Source organism: Amia ocellicauda, chromosome 3 (genome assembly GCF_036373705.1).
Source record: "Amia ocellicauda isolate fAmiCal2 chromosome 3, fAmiCal2.hap1, whole genome shotgun sequence".
In the NCBI taxonomy this organism is placed as follows: Eukaryota; Metazoa; Chordata; class Actinopteri; order Amiiformes; family Amiidae; genus Amia; species Amia ocellicauda.
Window position 1 is genome coordinate 29,470,489 of NC_089852.1, and position 19,868 is coordinate 29,490,356.

The following is a 19,868-nucleotide window of genomic DNA, read 5'->3' on the forward strand; positions in this document are numbered from 1 at the left end:
ATCTCTGCCAATTATAGGTCACGTGTAGTGGTTTGTTTATGGTGTGCAATGGTCGCCTCTTTAACACAAAATAATAAAGCACTAGTTTTCTACTGCGCTATAACTCTACAGTAACTTTAATTACCCCAACGTCTGGTGATGCACTTCATAGCAGCATTACCCTTCCGCAGAAAGCTGCTTGCTGTAGTGTAGGTACGCCATGCAAAGCTCCTCTTCGTGGAAAGCAGCAACTTTCTCCCGGCGGCTACCATGCAATAAATAATGTTTGGGTTTCAATCAATCAAAATAGCAGCTCATTTAGGCCTTCCGCTCACTTAACGCTGGTTCCCAAATGGTTGCATATATTTGATGATCTCCCCTAAATCTATAATATATACATACAGATTTCTATTTGACGTTTTCGCATATTTTAGAGGTGCGTTTGCTCGTTGCTTAGTTTTTCCAGCTATGTTTTGTAAAACTGGCCCAGACAAGCTGAGTTATTGTTTCCCTTCACAATTTGTACGGAGAGGCTCGTTTCTCAAGACAAACATTAAAACGTGTCACCGGATTTTATTATTTTGCGCCACTTCAAACAGTCAAAATAACTGAAACAAGAACAAATACATCGTATGAAACGCACATGTCTGTCTCCAATACTGCTCAAATGTCTGCGGCGTCTCAGACATTCTCCTTTCAAAGGTTGATGATATGTTTTCCAATCTGGCTTGTGTCGTGAGTTTGTCGCCGCCTGATGACGTCACGCCGTCTTCCCCACTCTTGAGCGGCCTGCCGTCTCGGAAGCGCTAGCGAAAGCGACGGAAGGTTTTGTGTCGAAGATGGCGGCGGTGTCGGGGGTTTCTATGCCTGGCTGCAGCCCGGCGAGAGAGCTCGGACCCGGAGCACAGTCTGCCGGGGCACCGACCCCTGGAGACCGGTCCAAAATGGAGGAGAGCACAGGTAACCGCAGAGTCGGGCGACACCGAGGTGGCTGGCGGGCTGGGCTGAGCTGCACAGTAGCGGCGGTAGCTGGTGGACGAGGATGGAGTTAATAACGTGTAGTAGGAGCATTGGCTTCTGGTGACACATTCATTTTATTTATAACAGTTACGAGTGTGTTTGTAGATGCGGGACATTAAAGTGAAACAGTTTGATTTCAACTCACTACACTGACAGCTGATGCGTTACAAAGTGAGTGGCAGACATAACAATAATAATAATAATAATAATAATAGTATCATACTAAGTATCCAGTACGGTTCCTTACCCTAAACAGGGAAACCGATCTCATTATTTTTCTTACTATGTTGTGTTACAGGATTATATTACATTTAGTGACCGAAATCTGCCATCACCAGGACTTGTATGTGTGATTAATGTAACAAAATTACATTTCGCCTCATAACTGTAAACACGGAGATTCAAGGTTTAAACTTCCTTTAAAGTGCAAGCCTACAACACAGTAGCATTTAATACAGTGGTAAAGGTATGGCATGGGAGGAACAGTAAGAGTTTATTTATTCCAAGCATACAATGCAAATGTATATGTTGTCCTCTTTAGCCAAGGTGTGGTTATTGGTAAAGATGGCTGTTAGTGCTCTGTGATGGTATTAAAAATTGTGTATACCGGCCTGTGTGTGTGTGTTGCAGGGATAATGATTGCAGATTAATATTTTTTTTGCATTGCAGTTTGATCCATTGAAGGTTAATGAGTTGCAGGCTCTTGTACAAACTGTTCAGCTGTTACAGAAAAGCAAACATTGTATTTATAATCTGATGGTCAGATGTGTGTACAATGAAATGTACAAAAAGTTCAAAGGATGAACAATTCCTGCAGCTGTTGAAGGCTTATCCTCGTCCTTCAGAGTTGGAACGACCCGCTGAGGTCAGGCTGGCCAGATTACTGACCACCTCGAGATGCACGTGCCCATACAGCAATTGTAATACTTAGACCCCTCTTTCTGGACAATATGATACCAAACCCTTAATGCATTTATCCACTTATCTGCTCCCCACCTTGAGGATCCCTGCTATTGCTCTGCATATCTATATTTATTGTTGTGCTTAAAAAAAATCCTTTATCAATAACTGTACCTGTATTATTGGTAATTGTTCCTTTTTTGACTCCACTGTTTTAATAAATAAACAAACAAACAATCGCCAATAATACAAGAGCCAACATCTTGTAAAACCATAAATGCTTCAGACTACTAAGATAATTTTTATCCTATTTCCTTCCTATTTCCATGTGTGTGCGAGTGCATGCATGTTATTCGCTTAGGGGGTATACATTCGCCTTGCTTGCACGGCTCTCTGAAAACATAAATTTGAATGACTAACTGTAATGTTAATAATTATATTTGCTATTGTTGTTTGAGTTGAGCTGGAATAAACCTAGACTATTTAAAACAGACTTAAACCACAACATTGTCTGCCTTTATGATCCTACTGTGTGAATTTCTTTGATTTGGTCTCCCCAGTGTGCAGACTCCCTACTGTTGCTAATTAATTTAATAATCTCTCTTGTTTGTGCTCCAATTATATTTTTTGTCACAGAAAACTACTATATCCAATTTAATATAACTCATCGTGATTTTTTAAATGGCGCAATAATTCGTCAATCTATTCCCAGAGCTATGTGGGGTTGCATGTGGCAGTGTGCCGTGTTAGTGTATGTAACCATTTCATCTGTCCTTTTGCAGAGTCGGAGAAGCAGAGCCGAGTGAGCGCCCTGCTGGACAGGCTTCATGCCAAGCACTGTGCTGCCCGGCCATGGCAGGAGACAAGCAAGGTGGTGCGGCAGGCTATGGTGAGAGAGAACGGTGCAAAGGGAGCAGTGGAGAAAGGGGTGTGGAGAGAGAGGGGTACAGGAGGAAAGAGGGGAGAACAGGGAGAGGAGGAAAGAGAGGGAGGATTAGTGGGGGTAAGAGGGAGAAGGGCAAAGGTTGAGGTGGAATTGGAAAGGGCAGTCCAGAGATGGGAGGAAAGAGAGAGAGGAGTAGACAATTAGAGAGAGAAAGAGGATATCAATGACAGAGGAGAAAGAGGGGAAATGGACAGCAAAAGTAGGAACCTGAAAATGTATATATCAACTCTGTTGAATTAGTCATGTCATTATTGTTCCATTGTCTCTTTACTTCAGAGGCTGATGATAATAATAGTAATATTAATAAAAATGACATGGAATACTGGTTTAATGTACTGTTTGATATCTCTTGATCACGTAACCCCAAAGATCAGCTGAAGTTGTCAGTTTATGAAATTTGAAAAGGAGTGACCTTTTCTCACTACAGTCCGATCTAGTTGCACATGAAATTAACAGTGCTAATTGAGGTGAATATGTATTGAAGGTAATGGTATATAAATCCCAACTAAGACAACATTTTCTCCCTTTCTCTTTCTGTAGGAGAAGCGTGGGGTGCCGAATGCTGGGGGTCACCAGCTGTTGCTCACCTGTCTGGAGACCCTGCAGAGAGCCCTGAAGGGTTAGTCATCCCAGTGGGGAGGTAGTGAGAGCGGTGGTAATGGTGCCAGGCCCAGAAAGAAGTGAGGCAGAACTAACAGACTTGCCCTTCGATGAGTTTTTTGGATCGCCAGTGTAGTGCAAAATAATGTCACACCCAGTCCACCACTCTGCCAAGGATTTGCTCATTTCTCCACCATCCTTGAATCCTGCCTGCTATTTCTCTTTGCCCTGCTGTAGCCTAATGAATATGTTTAATTCTGTAAATGTATTTCTGCATAAACATGTATTACCTGCTTGAAAATAAAAGCACAAATCATTATTTAAAAACCAAACAAACTTGGAGTTGCACATTATTACGGCAGATAGTGTGGAGCACTGCTCGGATGGACATTGCTTCCCCCCGTAAGCAAATCTCCCTTCACCCCCAAACTGTTACATTAGATTAGCTGAGAGGTGTGCACTCAGACAGGCAGCAAATGCTTTGGATATAAAACTGCAATCCTGGTCTAGCACGTTTCCTGGGTGTCTCAGACTCATCTGCTCTCTCTCTCTCTCTCTCTCTCAGTGTCTTCTCTGCCAGCCATGACTGACCGCCTGGAGTCAATTGCAAGGCAGAATGGGTAAGCACTGTCTGTCTGTCTGTCTCTGTTTACCTGACTGTTTTTTGTCGGTCTGTTGGTTCGTTTGTCTGTATGTTTATGCCACTTTTAGTGCCCGTGTCACTTGCATTTGTCTGTCAGTCTATATCAAGTTGATAATTTTGGACTTCTCTCTCAGATCTTGATGATATTAAATTTTTTCATGTACCATATCTAGCCTGTATCTTTTTAAAAAGGCAACTTACATGCTTTATCACACTTACATACAATGTAATATCCATGACATTACAAGGTACTACAAAACTACATTTTAAAGAGAAAAAAACATGGTTATATACAGTATCACTATGTTACAGAAAGTGAATTGTTGCACAAATAGGTGAATTAAAACTAATTCGAAAACAGTTCATAGTTTAAACAGTGCACTGAATCCGAAAAATGTGTGTAGATGCATTGGTTAGGAACAGGAGACAATACTCAAAAAGAGTTCTGCATGGAGGCCTGAGTTTTCCCCCTCTATGTTTGTATTCTGTAACCTTGTATGTGTCTGTGTATTCATCAGGCTTGGGTCTCACCTGAGCCCCTCTGCGACCGAGTGCTATATTACCTCTGACATGTTCTATGTGGAGGTCCAGTTGGACACGGGGGGACAGCTGGTGGATGTCAAGGTGGCCCATCATGGAGAGAACCCAGCAGTAAGTAGGGGAGGCTATAAGGTCATCATTGAGAATTTATTGAATAAATAGTTATCATGTATTCCCAAATTGGTTACTTAGTGACATATAAAACTGGGGCTTGGACATCACTGGCCTTTTCCACTTCCTAAACAGTTTTCTTTTTATTCTGTGTAGAATTATCTTGTTTTCCCTGGTATTTTGCATAAAACAACTACAAGTACCTGTATTGGAAACATCAAACACAGCATGAAGTGGGGGAGGAGATAAATATTATACATATTACTTATTATGTAGCTATTGTTACTTCCATTGTATACATATATACAGTTCTTCATATGTAACTGTAAATTTACAAAGATATACATGCACATATACAAATGAGTAAGAGCAGGGATGTATGAACAGGCCAGAATCTCAATCATTATTGGTAGGAGTATCTGTAGTTAAATGTTTGTACCTTTATTCTTTGTACAGCCATCTCCTGGTGGGGTTGCCATGTCAGTGTGCTGATCATGAGGTTTTTGTGCTGTGTTGTCTGCAGAGAGCAGCGTCAGCCTCCCCAGTATAATAACCTGCACCTTATTTACTTCTAAGCTCTTGTTTAAATTACTTAAACTATGAAATTATTACGTGTACTCTGCTATTGTGGATTTTTATATACATTTAACAGCAAATTAACTGAATGGAACTCTCTCTCTCTCTCAGAGCTGTCCAGAGCTGGTACAGCACCTCAGGTAAGCATGTTTTATATTTTTACAATGTTTATCTTAAAAAGCTGATGCATGGATTAACTGATTTTGCCGCTAGTTGGATGACAAACATTAAAACGTCCTGTAATGCCATTGAGGGCCTGACGTGCTTTAAGCCCAGCAAACCCAGCAGTGCTCAGCCTCAGATGTACGCTCCAGTCACAGATGACTATGATTAGACTGTTTTTCTCAGTGGGGTTTCTAAACTGTTTCAGCCCTCCAGCACTATGGAGCTGATGTATCCTACTCTTAAAGCCACTTAACAATCCTTCTGTTGCAGTACATTACCCATTTCAGTTACTAATCTCAAATTTTTACAAATTGTGTTCATTTGCACATAGTATCAGAGCAATATACAGGACTACTGATACTAGGTATTACAGACAATTTCAGTCAGTGAATTAAAGCTGTCACCAGGAACATGTATATAAAACTGCTGATCAAGCTATCTCTTGAGATGAAATTACTTAGAATGCTGTGCAACCTGTGAGAAGGTGTGTCTTGATTGACAAATAAGTTGCAGGCATTCATTCCTTATTATATAAAAAAATATATTCAGTATTGAGACACTCAGTAGCCTCATGTTATATATTTGTCACATCCTGTGATGCACCAGACAGGACACCTGCATTGATTTTGCCAGGGTGCTCTCTACAAGAATATATACATTTTGTTGTCACCAACTATATACAACTTGTAAACATTTCTTACCTGTGAGATAGTATTTACCTAAATATTGTGTTTCTTCTTCTCCCTCCACAAACAGAGACAGGAATTTTGAGGAGTTTTCCAAACACCTGAAAGGCTTGGTTAACCTGTATAAACTGCCTGGAGACAAGTAAGTCCTTCAGAAGTCCGCATCTCTTACCTGTAACCTGTGTCGCCTCCCCTTCACTAGCACCTTTGTTAAGCATTCAATGGATTCTCTCTCTCTCTGCAGTAAGCTAAAGACAAAGATGTACCTGGCCCTGCAGTCTTTGGAGCTTGACCTCACCAAGATGATGCACATGTTCAGGTGTGTGTCTTTCAGTGTCGAGGTCATTGCATTATTGTTGATCTCTGGATTGTCATGTTCAATGATCTTGAATACCCTGAACCAGATTCCTGTGTAATCGTCTTGGTTTCAGGCCCAAGAGATTACAGTCCCCTCTTCTGTCTGTGTACAGTGTTCTCCCTAGACCTGGGATTATGCTCTCATCTGCACTGGCTCTAGGGATGAGATATCTATCTTAAAGTGTGGCAACCAGAACTAAACTGTCACAATATTTGGGATGGGGTCTTATTCTGGTTTTGAATTTCTTTTTTTCTGATGCCCAAACCTGTTTATAGTATTCTGAACGTTCTGGGAGACTATGAGTAAGCCTGATTTGTTGCATCCATGTTTCTCACAGTCCTCTTTGATTTCCAGGTTAGCCACCAACGCTAACACTGTGGAGACCATCCTGCACGGCAGTGTGGGATTACTGACTTCCAGGAGTGGAGGTAAGCTAATACTGCAGAATAGCCTGGAAACACAGAGAAGTGCCAGCATGGCATCAGCCCTCATATTTGTAACGCATGCAAACACACTCCTCATATAGGTATTCTCAACTGTATGACCATCTCAGCTTGTAAGTTTATTATAGGGTTAACCAGCTCAAGATGATTGGTTGCTCTAAATTGTCCTGTTGTCTTGTGAGTGTGCTGTGTGTAAGATGGACTGGCCTTTTTCATACTTTTCTTGCTAGTGCAGATGTACTTATTTGTTTTTTCAGTTGGAAAGAGCAAGAGATTTACGATCTGTGCATCCAAATTAGCAATCTACACAGTGATTTATAAATGTATATTTATATACACATACCTGATGATGCAGAAAAAGTAATAGTCTATCTATGCCCACACCCACACCCACACCGTGAGGCTGGTCTCTGTGCTGATGAGTTGTCTCCACAGGTCACCTGGTCACTCTGCAGTGCTATGTGTCTCCCTATGATGTGTTCGAGGAAGGGACCGGTGCACTGCTCAACCTCACCGACTCCAATGGTCAGTCTCCACAGCAGAGCGGTCCTGCATCCTGACCGTGTGGCTTGCACACGTGTTTGCTCCAGTGTCTTCTGCTCCTCATTTCCTGACAAAAAATACTCACGCTAATTGCCCAAAACTATGCTTAATTTTGTATACATATTGCGAGCGTTGGGCAGTGCTCGTCCATCCGGGCGTTACCCTGTGAGGAATGTGGATCACAGTCTGCTCTGATACTGCTCAGAGTGAAAACAGTGATCTCTGTTACTCATTTAACCACTTGCTTACAACTGTCTCATGTTAAACATTTAAATTCAGTTTCAGAAACATTAAAGGAAATTTTGGTCGGCATCCAAAAAATAAATCTGGAATTCATTTTACTGTCTTTTGCTACTTGCCTTGGAATTTGAAGCCTCTCTTTTTCGTTCCTTTAAACTCTTCCCACCAACAACTTGACAGCCACACCAGCTCCTCTGTTTTTATAATCAGTGCAGTCCAAGACTGCCAGGAGCATGGGCTTTTAAACCTGCTGTAGTGGGGTTCACTCCCCGCGTCTGTCTACCCTCATCATCTCGACAGTTTGTTTGCTGGCCTTTATTTCCTTCCTCTATAGAATATGGTGACTCCCAATATTGGTCATTTACATCTGTGTTGCAGAAACAAAATGGCATATATGTGGCTTTTTGGTCTCGGTTTTACCCCTCTTTATTAGAAGTCTGTCGCAGGTTTCCTTTTGTCTTTCTGTGTAAATTTTTGCATTTTGTTTATTGTATATTAGTCCATGTGTCTGCATGCGTGCGTGTGCGTGTGGCTATATGTATATGAGTGTTTGTGTGTGTATAGACTTATCTGTATCCGTATGCCTCCCTGTATCTCTGGCTGCTTCTCAAGATGCCTGGCTTCTGTGTCTCTCTGAGTGTTTGCTTCGCTGTCTACGTTTGTGCATTTCCGATCTGAATCCATTGCTCTCCCGTGTCCTGCAGTACCTCGGTCCCTGGGAGTCAGTGTGTCCGTGACAATCGAAGGGACTTCCTCCGTGTACAAACTGCCCATCGCCCCTCTCATCACTGGCTCACACCCTGTGGACAACAAAGGGTAAGTTCCTCTCCCAGCAACACAACAACGCACTTTCCCAGAAATCTGTGGCAGGAACGGGGAAAGGAATTTCCTTAACAACAACACATGCCATGATTTATTTCTGAAAACGTATGTATTTGCATAACTGAATAACTGATAATATAGAAATAACATAACTGAAGTGTTTTCTAAAAAGGATGCTTTCCTTCATTTACATGACCATCCAGTTCTAAAAATACAGTAAAATACACCAACTTACAGAACATTGGAAAACAATATATCTTAAACATTTATGTAGGGGATTAAGATTTATTTTATGGATATGTTCTGTTTAAGTTGTTGTATATTACTGTATTTCATGTACTGCACTGTAACATGTATGTATTTACTGTAACCTGTATCTAGGGGTTTTGATTTTCAGATTTACAAATTTGTGTTTTGTGGCTTTATTTATATTTTATCCAAACAAATTAAATATTTGATTAGAAAACAGGTTTTATTCAGAGATAAATTGAAAAGTACAATACCCACACAAAAAAACAGTGCTTCGCTAGGTTAAAGATGCCCTGACAAATGATTTGGTACATCTTGAGTGCAGAGTGTTCTACTGACTGCATATTCTGGACTTATGATGTCATTGCTGGCTTTGGACACGTTCCAAGGGTGGTGCAAAAATGCTGCTGGGGGAGGGTGTGTGGAATTTGGGCACGACTGACTGTTGCTTCTCAAGCGCTTACAAGTATGGGGGCTTTACTGCTCCATCTAATCCTACAACTGGTTTGATGTGTGGACTATAGGTATTGCAAGTGTGAGAAATGGAGGATGGCTTTGACAGAAGGAGTATTGGAGGAGTGCCTTGTCTCCTCATTCCTGGAGTCAGTCAGACTATTAGAGTAACTGTCAATTCCAATTTGCAGTAGAAAAAGGGGAGACTAATAAATTAGAGTATTGTTTTCCACTGGGGTTATATTGATATGTGCATATACAATATTTTGGGGGGGAGGGGTCTATAAAAAGCTGTCTAACTCTCTCCTCTTGTCCCTAGGACCCCCTCCTTCTCTTCTGTCACCAACTCCAACTGTGTGGACCTGCCCGCCTGCTTCTTCCTCAAGCTGCAGCAGCCCATGCCCTTCTCCCTGTCCTTTATTCACAGGATGGGCAACGCCACTGGTAAGGCTTGGTCTATGGCGCTGTTACAGCAGACAGAGATATTAAACCCCCACTGCGCAGAACTGTCATCCATTTCAAAATTTGTAAGGAACTGCTGTTAATAAAGTTTGTTTACTTTCATTTTTTTTCTTGGCACACAAACAGAAAGTGATCAGACGTGTATGTATTTGTAAACTGGTAAAACTTAGGTGGGCTGAAGTGATGCACAAAGGGAATCTTGGAGAAAGGGCTGTTGAAATGGTGCCGTACACACAGAACCTAATCCAGTTTTAATGTGTATTATTGTTATTCACAAATTAAAATAGGATGTGTATTCCTTCTTACTTTTCTTTTTTTATATTGTAATTCATCTATTATCCTGTAGGTGTCTCTGTAGCCACACAAGTTTAATTTAAGCAAATAATAATAAAGAAACTTGTCACATTAAGTTTTGGCTAATTAGAAAATAAAATCATAATTATGATGAGTATTTGTGGCCATTCAATAAATGGATGCATTTAAAGAACAGCTGAGACTGTGGTCTCTGCAGATGTAGTGTCACTTTATTTTTTTATACTGGCAAAGTATCAATTTGAGAGTTTTTATAGGTGTTTATTTTTTAATGGATATTATATTTTCGCTGTGGTGATTGTAGTAATAGAATAATTACAATAAATAAAATAATAACCATTATAAGCTACTGACTGAGTTAATACAGTTTGACAAAATAACTCATTTATTGACATCATCGTTTATGGATTTTAAACAAAATTAAACCATGTATTTTGCTTGTAATGAACACTAGGGCTGGGAGATGGTAGCAGTTGTTATACCATTGATTCGTTGTTTGGGTATGATGCATCGATGGATTATTTTATTTATGTCGTGGGGAAAAAAACTAAAACTTTTAATTATATTGTAATTAACAGTCATCTTAACATTTTTGTATATATATATACCACTACAATTACATTCCTCACTAAATTAAATAAATACATATTGCATGACTTACCTTCTGGGTGTTGACAGTGGGGTTTGAAAAAAATCTAAACAATTGATACTATTAATTACATGTTTGCATTAAAATGGCACTGTTTCATTTCTATCGATCACCATAATGAACCTTTTAGAGACATTAATTAGTTACAGGTGGTGGTTAATATGTGAGGACACACAGACTAACACTGCATTAGTGGTCCAGCTGCACTTGGTCTCCGAGTTGTAGCAATTATGCAATTATATCAGTCTCATTTGTTTATTATTACTGGCAGTGTGTTACTGATTTAGAGGCCACTTCAAACACCAGCTCTCTCTCCAGCTGCAGCCGGGTTTAAAATAGTACACAGAATTCCAGAAGGAGAAAAAGGGAACATTGAAGCATAACTATGAGAGGAAAGAGGAGGCTTTTTCACCCTAAAAATGAACCTGTTTTGATGTAGTTTTGTTTCAGATGCACTTTTGCTCAAGTTTGAAAGTATCTGATCGGTCAGTAGGTCAATATCTTTAAGAAAAAATTCAACAAATGAACATGCTTATATGATTAGCCATTAAAAGGGCTCATATGTCAATATATTTATAAGAGGCCATTTTTAGAGAGAGTCACGGTGTGTTTCTGTAGAGCTGCTGCTTTGGCACCAGGTTCACCCCTCTTCTTTATCCCCCAGGGATCCCTGTGTTTGAGATGGCCCCCGCTATGGTGCCCCTCTATGAGCTCATCACCCAAAGCCAACTTCAGGAGGAAGGAGGCGGGACCCTTCCCCCCCACACTCACAACATGCGCTTCTATGCAGTGAGTCTACACCCCTCTCCCTGCCTGTCTTTGTCTGTGGTATATTGCTTGTGTGTGTGTATGTGTAGTTACTTCCCCTGTGTGTTTCCTTTGCTGTCCATTGTTGTGCATTCTGACCTGATTCCATTCCTCTCTTTCTCTCTAAACCAATACTTAATTTTTCCTATTCCCTCCCCCATCCCCCTCTCTCTATATATTCTTCACACACCCCCATCCCTTTCCTATTTTTCATTGCTTACATCTCACTCATTTCTCCCCATTCCTCTTCCTCTCCCTCCCCCCACTATCATTCTCCCCCCCCTCCTCTTCCTCTCACTTACCCCCTCTTTCTCTCACTCCCTCTTACCCACTTCCTCTGTGTCTCTCGCTGTCTCAAGTCCTTGCCAGGCCAGCAGCATTGTTATTTCCTGAATCGGGACGCCCCAGTGCAGGAAGGGCGCTGTCTGCAGGGAGCGCTGGTGGCGAAGATCCCATTTCGCCACCCGGCCCAGGTCCCTGCCCTGCTGGACATTATACGACATCAGGCCGCCTACAACACGCTCATCGGCAGCTGTGTCAAGCGCACCCTGATCAAGGAGGGTGCGTACCCCCTGCTCCCAACAGCACACTGCCTCTACACTCACACCCACACTGATCACAGCACCAACAACCACACAGTTACTGATACTGAGAGCTGCACTGATTCCACTCATTGCTGGACAAACTGGAAACTTTTCTCTTTCTCTCTCTCTCTCTCTCTCCCACCCACACTCTGCCATTCAGATACCCCCGGGTTGTTGCAGTTTGAAGTGTGTCCGCTGACAGACTCCAGTTTCAGTGTTTCCTTTCAGCACCCTGTCAATGAGTCCCTTGTCTGTGGTAAGGAGGTCATTTATGTACTTGCCTAGGGGATTATACTGTACTTTATAATTAATTTATTAAACAGAAGGGAAGCATATAGTGGTTGCAGTGCATGTTATTTGTTGATTGTATTTATTTGTATTTTTTGCTGAATTGCTGTCTCTCCTCTCCCCTCGTCTTCCTCTAATGCCCCCTAGTGGTAATGGAGGTGCTGGAAACACGGCAAGTCTCCTGTAAGCTGTACAAGGGCCTGTCTGACGCCCTGATCTGCACTGATGACTTCATCACCAAGGTGGTGCAAAGGTAGGTTGGTCTGTCTGTGTTGTTTGGATGACAATGACTTAGTTTGTCCGCTTATCTCCTGCCCCGGGCAAAAGTGTACATTCCAAAGAATATTACTTTTATTTTATTCAAAAGTATTTGACTGATGTGTGTTTTATATGAAGACACTGCGATCCAATTAAAAGTTCAATAAAAAAATAGGGTAATCAAACTTTTAGTCTTGATACAGTTTTCTTTTCAAAAACACAGTGCTTTGTTGTCGGTCCCAGGCACCCACCAATCTCTCTCTCCTCAGGTGTATGTCAATTCCAGTGACCATGCGAGCCATCCGGAGGAAGGCAGAGACCATCCAGGCTGACACCCCAGCACTGTCCCTAATAGCGGAGACTGTGGAGGACATGGTGAAGAAAAATCTACCCCCTGCAGGTAGTCCAGGATACGGCATGGGCACGGGAGGAGGAGGCAACCTGATGGGCATCCCTGGGGGCGGAGGGGGCAGCACACCCACTGGAGGGGGCAGCAGTGGCATGGGCATGGCGGGAGGAGGGGGCGGCAGCTCTTTCTCTGGCCCCATCAGCACCCTGTTTGGGATGAGCATGACCCTGAAAGGGGGGTCTGGGTCTGGCGGAGAGGGGATGAACCAAACCGGAGGGGGGCAGCAACAACAGCAGCTCCAGCAGCAGCAACAACAACAACAACAACAACAGCAGCAGCAGCAGCAGCAGCAGCAGCAGCAGCAGCAGCAGCAGCAGCAACATGGGGATGATTTCAGCAAAGTGACCCAGAACCCCATACTCACTAGCCTGCTGCAGATCACAGGCAGTGTTGGCTCCAGCCCCACCCCTCAACCTCCCTCTGTGGGCCCTCAACCCCACCACACCCCGCCACCGGCCTCCTCACCAGCCAGCAACACCAAGAACCACCCCATGCTGATGAATCTGCTGAAGGATAACCCCTCTCAGGACTTCTCCACCCTCTACAGCTCCAGCCCCCTGGAAAGGCAGAACTCCTCTGGGTCGCCACGCACTGACAGCATGGGCGGTGGCTCCTGCCCCGGCAGCGGTGGCAAACCAAAGAAGAAGCGTCCGCGTGGATCTGAGAAGGGAGAAGGTGTACGCGGAGGCATGGGGCTGAAGCAGCAGGGCTCCCTGCAGCAACACCACCACCATCAGCATCACCAGACCGAGGATGACTTTCACAGGGAGCTCTTCTCCATGGACGTTGATGCCTCCCAGAACCCCATTTTCGATGTGAACCTGCCTGGAGACGGGCTGGACACCCCCCACAGCATCACGCCGGCTCCCAGTCAGTGTGGGACACCTCCCACTGGGGCTGGGGTGCCGTATCACTCCCAGGCTCACTCCCAGTCCCACTCCCAGCAGCAGCAACAGCAGCAACAACAGCAACAGCAGCAGCAGCAGCAGCAGCAGCCTCCTGGCCTGCCCCGAATGGTGCGTCTCTCCAGCTCTGATAGCATCGGAGCCGACATCAACGAGATCCTGTCGGACATCCCCGAACAGACAACCAAAATGCAGGGAGGAGGCAGCGGTCATGGGCAGCACCATCACAGTCTGGGGGGGGATGACGGGGGGCCTCTAGGTACTCCTATCCGTGACTCTTCTAGCTCTGGCCAGGGCAGTGCAGTGTTCGAGGCCGACCTCTTCAACGCTGGCAGTAATGAGAACCCCTTCACTGACCCGGCTGATCTGATTGCAGAAGCCGCCACAGCAGCCACCCCCAACAGCGACTCCTCCTCCACCAATTTCTTCCCGGACGCAGTGGACTTCAACCCCGAGTTGCTTGCCAGCCAGGGTTTTCCCCCAACCTACTTTGATGACAGCTCGCCCAGTGCAGACGGAGACCTGGACCTGGTAAAAGGGTTTGGGGGGGGGAGCCAGCAGCACACCCCAGCAGGCACCCCACAGAACCCCACCTCCCATGGTCGGTGTACCCCTGATCCCTCCATGAAGGATCCTTTTGAGATGAGCATGGTTTTTGGGGGCAGCGGGGGAGGAGGTAAGCCTCTTTTAGGAGGACCCTTACCTGCTCCTGACTTAGGAGACCCCCACTCGTCCCACTCCGGTGGAGGCCAGAGTCCCCTGTTGATAGGGTTGGGAGACATGGGTGGCACTGACTTCCGAAGCGATTCCAAATCTAAGCAGCAACAGATGATGCGCGGAGGGGGCAAAGAGGGGAACGGAGGAGGGGGGGGCTCAGCTCTGGGAGGTGGAGTTGGGGGGTCCTTGGAAGGGAAGCAAGGCAAGCGCAGTCGCACCCCCTCCAGCGATGGCAAGTCAAAGGAGAAGCCCCCAAAGCGCAAGAAATTGGACCCTGACGGGAAATCCCCCTCCCACAGCTCTGGGGGCCGACCCTACACCCCCCCAAGTGGCAGTGTGGGCTCTGGAGGCTCTATGGGGGGAGGTGGAGGATCCAAATCCCCAGGCAGTTCCGGCCGGTCCCAGACACCCCCAGGAGGCGCAACCCCACCCATCCCCAAAATCACCATCCAGATCCCGAAGGGCACTCTGACGGGGGGAAAGACCTCCTCACATGGGGGCTACACATCCAGCAGCTCAGCTGGGGGGGGCGGCGGGGGAACAGGAGGTGGCGGGGGGAGCAAGAGCCATCACTCCCACTCCTCCTCCTCCTCCTCGTCGGGGAAGATGAAAGGCAGCAAGTTAGAGGGTTCGATGGGGCAAGGCGGTGGGCCCAAGCCAGGGGTCAGTGGTGGCGGCAGTAGTGGAGGGAGCTCCCAGTCTAAGGGCTCCTCCCAGGGACTGGGTGGGGGAAAGCCAGGCTCCTCCCCCATCACAAAGCACGGGTTGGCAGGGGCAGGAGGGGGCGGCAGCATTGGAGGTGGAGGCAAGATGAAGCCGCAAGGGGGCAAACCGCCAGCCTCTCTCATCAACCCCAACATCAAGCCTAACATCTCTCCTTCACACTCCCGTGGTGGCAGTGCCTCCGACAAGCTGTCTTCTCCCATGAAGCTGCAGCAGCAGCAGGTCCCCGGCACGCCCCCGTCCTCTAAGGCCAAATCTCCCATGGGATCAGGGGGCGGAGGCTCAGGAGGCGGCTCTAAGTCATCCTCTGGCAGTGCGATGGGGTCTCAGAAGCAGCAGATGGGTGGTACTTCCTCCTCAGGATCGTCGTCTTCCTCATCGAGTTCCTCCTCCTCCTCTAGCTCCTCCTCTTCCTCTTCCAGTTCCTCCTCCTTCTCGGCGGGTTCACAGTCGCAGTATGGGGGCGGGGGTGGAGGGTGCAACAATCCCAACGCCAAAGGCAAATCACCCAGCCGCAACAAGAAGCCCTCCCTCACTGCTGTCATTGACAAGCTGAAGCACGGCGTGGGCACCGGTGGGGTGGGGGGTGAGGAGGGTGTGGACGGAGGCTGTGGGGGTGGTGTTGGGGTGCCTCCCAATATTGGGCCTCCAACGTCCAAGCATGGCCTCTCATCTCAGGGCGGCGAGTACCTGAGCAAGAGGGAAAAGAGCGACAAGGAGGGCAAATCCAAAGTGTCTGTGTCCAGTGGGGGGTCAGGAGACAAGAAAAACATGGACTCCAAAAGCGGGGGTGTGAGCAGCACTGGAGTGGCCAAGATCATCATCAGTAAACCGGACGGGGGCTCACCCAGCATCAAAGCCAAGGTGACCCTGCAGAAGCCCGGTGAGGGCTCAGTGGAGGCCATGAGGTCCCAACTCTCTGGCCCGAAGGCCTATGGCTCACCTCTCTTCAGTGCCTCCACCCCCAAACATGACCGCTGTTCCCCCAGCCACAGCCGCTCACCCGGTTACACCCCGCTCAACCCCGACAGCGAGAGCGAGTCTGGCAGCAGCTCGGTTGCAGAGAAGTCTCACCAGAACAGCCCCAGCTCGGACGACGACCAGGCCCTGCGCCCGCTGCAGCCGCCCCATGAGTACATGAGCTCGGCGCCCATCAGCTCTGTGGAGAAACACAAGAAACACAAGAAGGAGAAGAAGAAGCAGAAGGAGAGGGATAGGGAGAGGGAGCGGGAGAGAGAGAGAGACAAGGAGAAGAAGAAGTCCTCTTCCTCTTGCTCTGCTTCTTCCTCCCACCCCCTGAAGGCAGACAGCTGGTCCCGCTCCCCCATTGCTGCGACCGACCCCTCGATGTCCCTGCTGGGGTCTGACCGCCCGGCCCGGCCCAGCCCAGCCTACCTGCATAATGAAGATGACGACCTCATGGACTCCGCTCTCACCGGCAATCTCCAGCCCTTCAAATAGAGAAGAACCTGTGAGAGCCGCTCTCGAAAGACAAGGGGGTGTTTTTAGCTTGTGGGAATCTCAATCTCATCATTAAGAACCTGGTCTTAAGCATCACTGTCCTTTGGAAGGCAGGGTAGTAAGCAAGTCTGCAGCCTAATCTTAATACACAGTGATTGGGATCAGCTTTTGTTGAATCCATTCTCTAGCAGGGAGAGGGGAAGTCACCTGGCCTTGACGGTTCTCTCGGAGCACACAAGGCAGTCCGGAACATTCACACACACTCCTGTAGTGCTTTTTCAGAAGGTGAAAGGCAAAACAACTGCCCTGCCTATGTGTTGTGCTGCAGCTGGAGTCTTTTCAGTGTGTGGTTTCCTGAATTACAAGTATTATGGACACACATGCAGTGTTTTATTTGGGGAGGGTGTTTGTGTAATCTTCCTGGTCAAATCCCTGCTTGTTCTCTGTTAAAAGGGAAATGATATAAACCCATGAGAGTGAATCCATGGAAATGTGCACCTCAAGTTTCTTTTCTATGTCTTTGTTCAGTAATAAGACATTGGAAAGCTGACCTTATTATTCACTGTGAAAACTTGATCTTGGACTCTCCTCACCAAACTCTGCCTGTCGTCAGCCACAGAGGATAGGTTTCTTCTTGTAGTTTTATTAATTTTATCCATCTATCATATATATAAATATATATGCATAACACTCTACAAGCAACTGTCAAAACACTTGGCCTACCATTCTGATTATAGAACAGTTATAGAAGTATAAGCATGGTGCAAAACTGATCTTGCTTCTGAACATTTCAGTTGAATTTATATGTTTGTTCTATTTTGTTTTTCCATAATATTGTACATAAATCTTTCCTGGAACCGCAAGGAGAGACACTTTTTAGATCAACAAACGTTGTAAAGTCAGACTCCCCGTGTACAGTCTATTTAGTTTTACCATTTTATTTTTGTGAAAATTGTATGTATGCACATATTCATAAAGCTTTTAGATTTAAATACTTATGTTCTTTTAAAGCATTTCTATACTCTTACATGTGTGCGAATTAGTTTGATTGGGCTGAACATTGACACTTTTATTTTTAAGAAAAGGAATGTTTTTTTTTAAGGAGAAAGAAATAGCAATGTTGATTTTAAATAAATATTTAATTGTGAAAGTCAAATAATGGTTTATTTCTTCCTATGTGAACAGACTTCACTTTCCTGCTGTGCTTAAAGCATTATCTTTGTTTCAATATATGGCCATCCTTTCTTCATTCAGAGAAAGAGAAATGTAGGACTGGTGATAAATATCAGTATGTTTATTATTTATTTCTTAGCAGGACATGCACATTTCTCTTAATGCATGGTCTTAAATGCAGTACAGGTTCTGATCTGCAATTTTGGATTTTAAACTTGGTTTCTATAGAGCTAGTACTTAGGAATATATGAGTGGTCTGATTTTCAATACAAATTAAGCTATACTTTTTTTACTTTTATTATGATTTTTGATAATTTAGATAGTTGAGATCACTGAGGTATTGATGAGGATGTTTATTATATATTTGACTGTTGGCTTTGTCCATGGTATCTGGAACCAAATGAGACCTGTTGCTAAAGTTCCTTACTGTGGAGTGGTTAAACAGATATACAAAAAACAAAACAAAGTACGAGATGCATGCTTATAGCAAACACTTTGCATAATCATAGAAATGTGGTGTATATCAATATGAGCCAAAACCGTCCGTATAGCCTTAAACTTTAGCAAACCTAGACATAAAAATGTGTTTTACAATTAATGTATTAACATGAATGTGTAAGAAATACATATTTGTATGTTTGTATCTGCTTCAATACCTAGTTATAAGAACATTTAAAACCATGTTTTGTATTATAAATACACATCGATCACAGTCCATTGTTGTGGGCACTGCGTCACCAGGCTATTTAAATTTCCAACTCTCACACTTGTTTCTCCCGCGATAATGTCGTCACGCCGTGTGCCAGTTTCTGTGTTTTCATTGGCTGCGGCGACTCGGGTGGGCGGAGATGACGGAAAGCGGAAGTTCTGTGCCTGAGAGGCATAATAAAATACATTTGAAACAGTTTCTCTCTCTGTGTTTCTTTTGGGCAAGTTTAAAACGCACAGTATCTATTAATACGACATAAGCTGATGTGTTGATGTGTAAAGAGGTTTCATGTGCTTCAAATACAAGCTTGTTGAAGAAAAGTAATCCAACCAATCATGCCACAGGCCTCGTTCAAGGGACAAAACTTTGCATTAGTAGTCATATACTGAATACATTATTATTTCAACCGGTGTTGGATCGATAGCGTTAAAACCAATAGAACTCAAAAAACAATAAAAACTAGATAAAACAGCCCGATTTTTTCTAACTGATGTTCCATGTTGAAAGGCCTCACTAGTAACACATGACAATGGGTGGTGGACCAACCTAGATTGTATGTATTTTATAACAAGCATCATAATACAGGGTCGATTGAGTAGAATGTCACTAAAATTCAGTATTTCGGTAAAACAACATAAACACAGAATCAGCAGCAGCATGCACGGATCTACTATGATGCTGCTGATTCTGTCTTTATTTGATGCCAAGGTATTTTACTGTGTATTACCAATGCATAGTGTATGTATGTGAATAAGCCTGCTGGATCGCCCGTATGCATGTTGAATGTGATCCCAAACAAGAGAGCCGACAGGCTGGCAGTCTGGGCTGCAGGGGGGCAGTGTGGCAGCAGCAGCAGCTCTGCGATGAGGAGCGACGCGAGCGGCAGTGTTTACACTCTCCTCCGCGTCAGCGCCGCGTTTCCCCGCGTCCTCTGCGTGTTTCGGCATCCAGGATGGGGAAGGAGGTGAACGGAGTGTCGCGCAGCCGGTTCGAGGTGGGTTTTCGCCGTTTAAAAAGCCCCCAATCGCTCGGTTCTGCGAATGGACACAGCCCGGGAGAGGAAGGTTAGACAGACGGCCAGTAGGAGTGCAGATGGGGAGGCACAGGGGGGATGGGGCGCTGGGATGACCACAGCTG

The 19,868-nt window shown here is 45.1% G+C and overlaps 2 protein-coding genes across 2 annotated transcripts in view; both read left to right on the forward strand.

Moving 5' to 3' along the window:
• The first annotated feature begins 785 nt into the window (after positions 1–785).
• On the forward strand, positions 786–18,926 carry med1 (mediator complex subunit 1). The gene is made up of 17 exons (XM_066698933.1): positions 786–939; positions 2,682–2,788; positions 3,386–3,464; positions 4,011–4,065; positions 4,607–4,739; positions 5,427–5,455; positions 6,237–6,308; positions 6,411–6,485; positions 6,879–6,952; positions 7,403–7,492; positions 8,455–8,566; positions 9,594–9,718; positions 11,362–11,486; positions 11,864–12,065; positions 12,249–12,344; positions 12,524–12,629; positions 12,904–18,926. Exons 1-17 carry the CDS (start codon positions 819–821, stop codon positions 16,847–16,849), a joined length of 5,547 nt encoding a protein of 1,848 aa, XP_066555030.1. The 5' UTR covers positions 786–818; the 3' UTR covers positions 16,850–18,926.
• Positions 18,927–19,570: 644 nt separating this feature from the next.
• fbxl20 (F-box and leucine-rich repeat protein 20) overlaps positions 19,571–19,868 on the forward strand; it is a 31,213-nt gene continuing 30,915 nt past the window's right edge. The window contains exon 1 of the mRNA XM_066698936.1: positions 19,571–19,725. Within this exon, the coding sequence (XP_066555033.1) occupies positions 19,684–19,725 (42 nt within the window). The 5' untranslated portion in view covers positions 19,571–19,683. The remainder of the gene's footprint in view (positions 19,726–19,868) is intronic.

What these genes read in the sequence shown, in the direction of transcription:
- med1 (XM_066698933.1), top strand. Translation starts at nt 819, where the DNA reads ATGGCGGCGGTGTCGGGGGTTTCTATGCCTGGCTGCAGCCCGGCGAGA. An exon ending in AGGTGGTGCGGCAGGCTATG is followed by an intron (nt 2,789 to 3,385) that starts GTGAGAGAGAAC and finishes CTCTTTCTGTAG; the next exon opens with GAGAAGCGTGGGGTGCCGAA. An exon ending in CAACCTCACCGACTCCAATG is followed by an intron (nt 7,493 to 8,454) that starts GTCAGTCTCCAC and finishes CGTGTCCTGCAG; the next exon opens with TACCTCGGTCCCTGGGAGTC.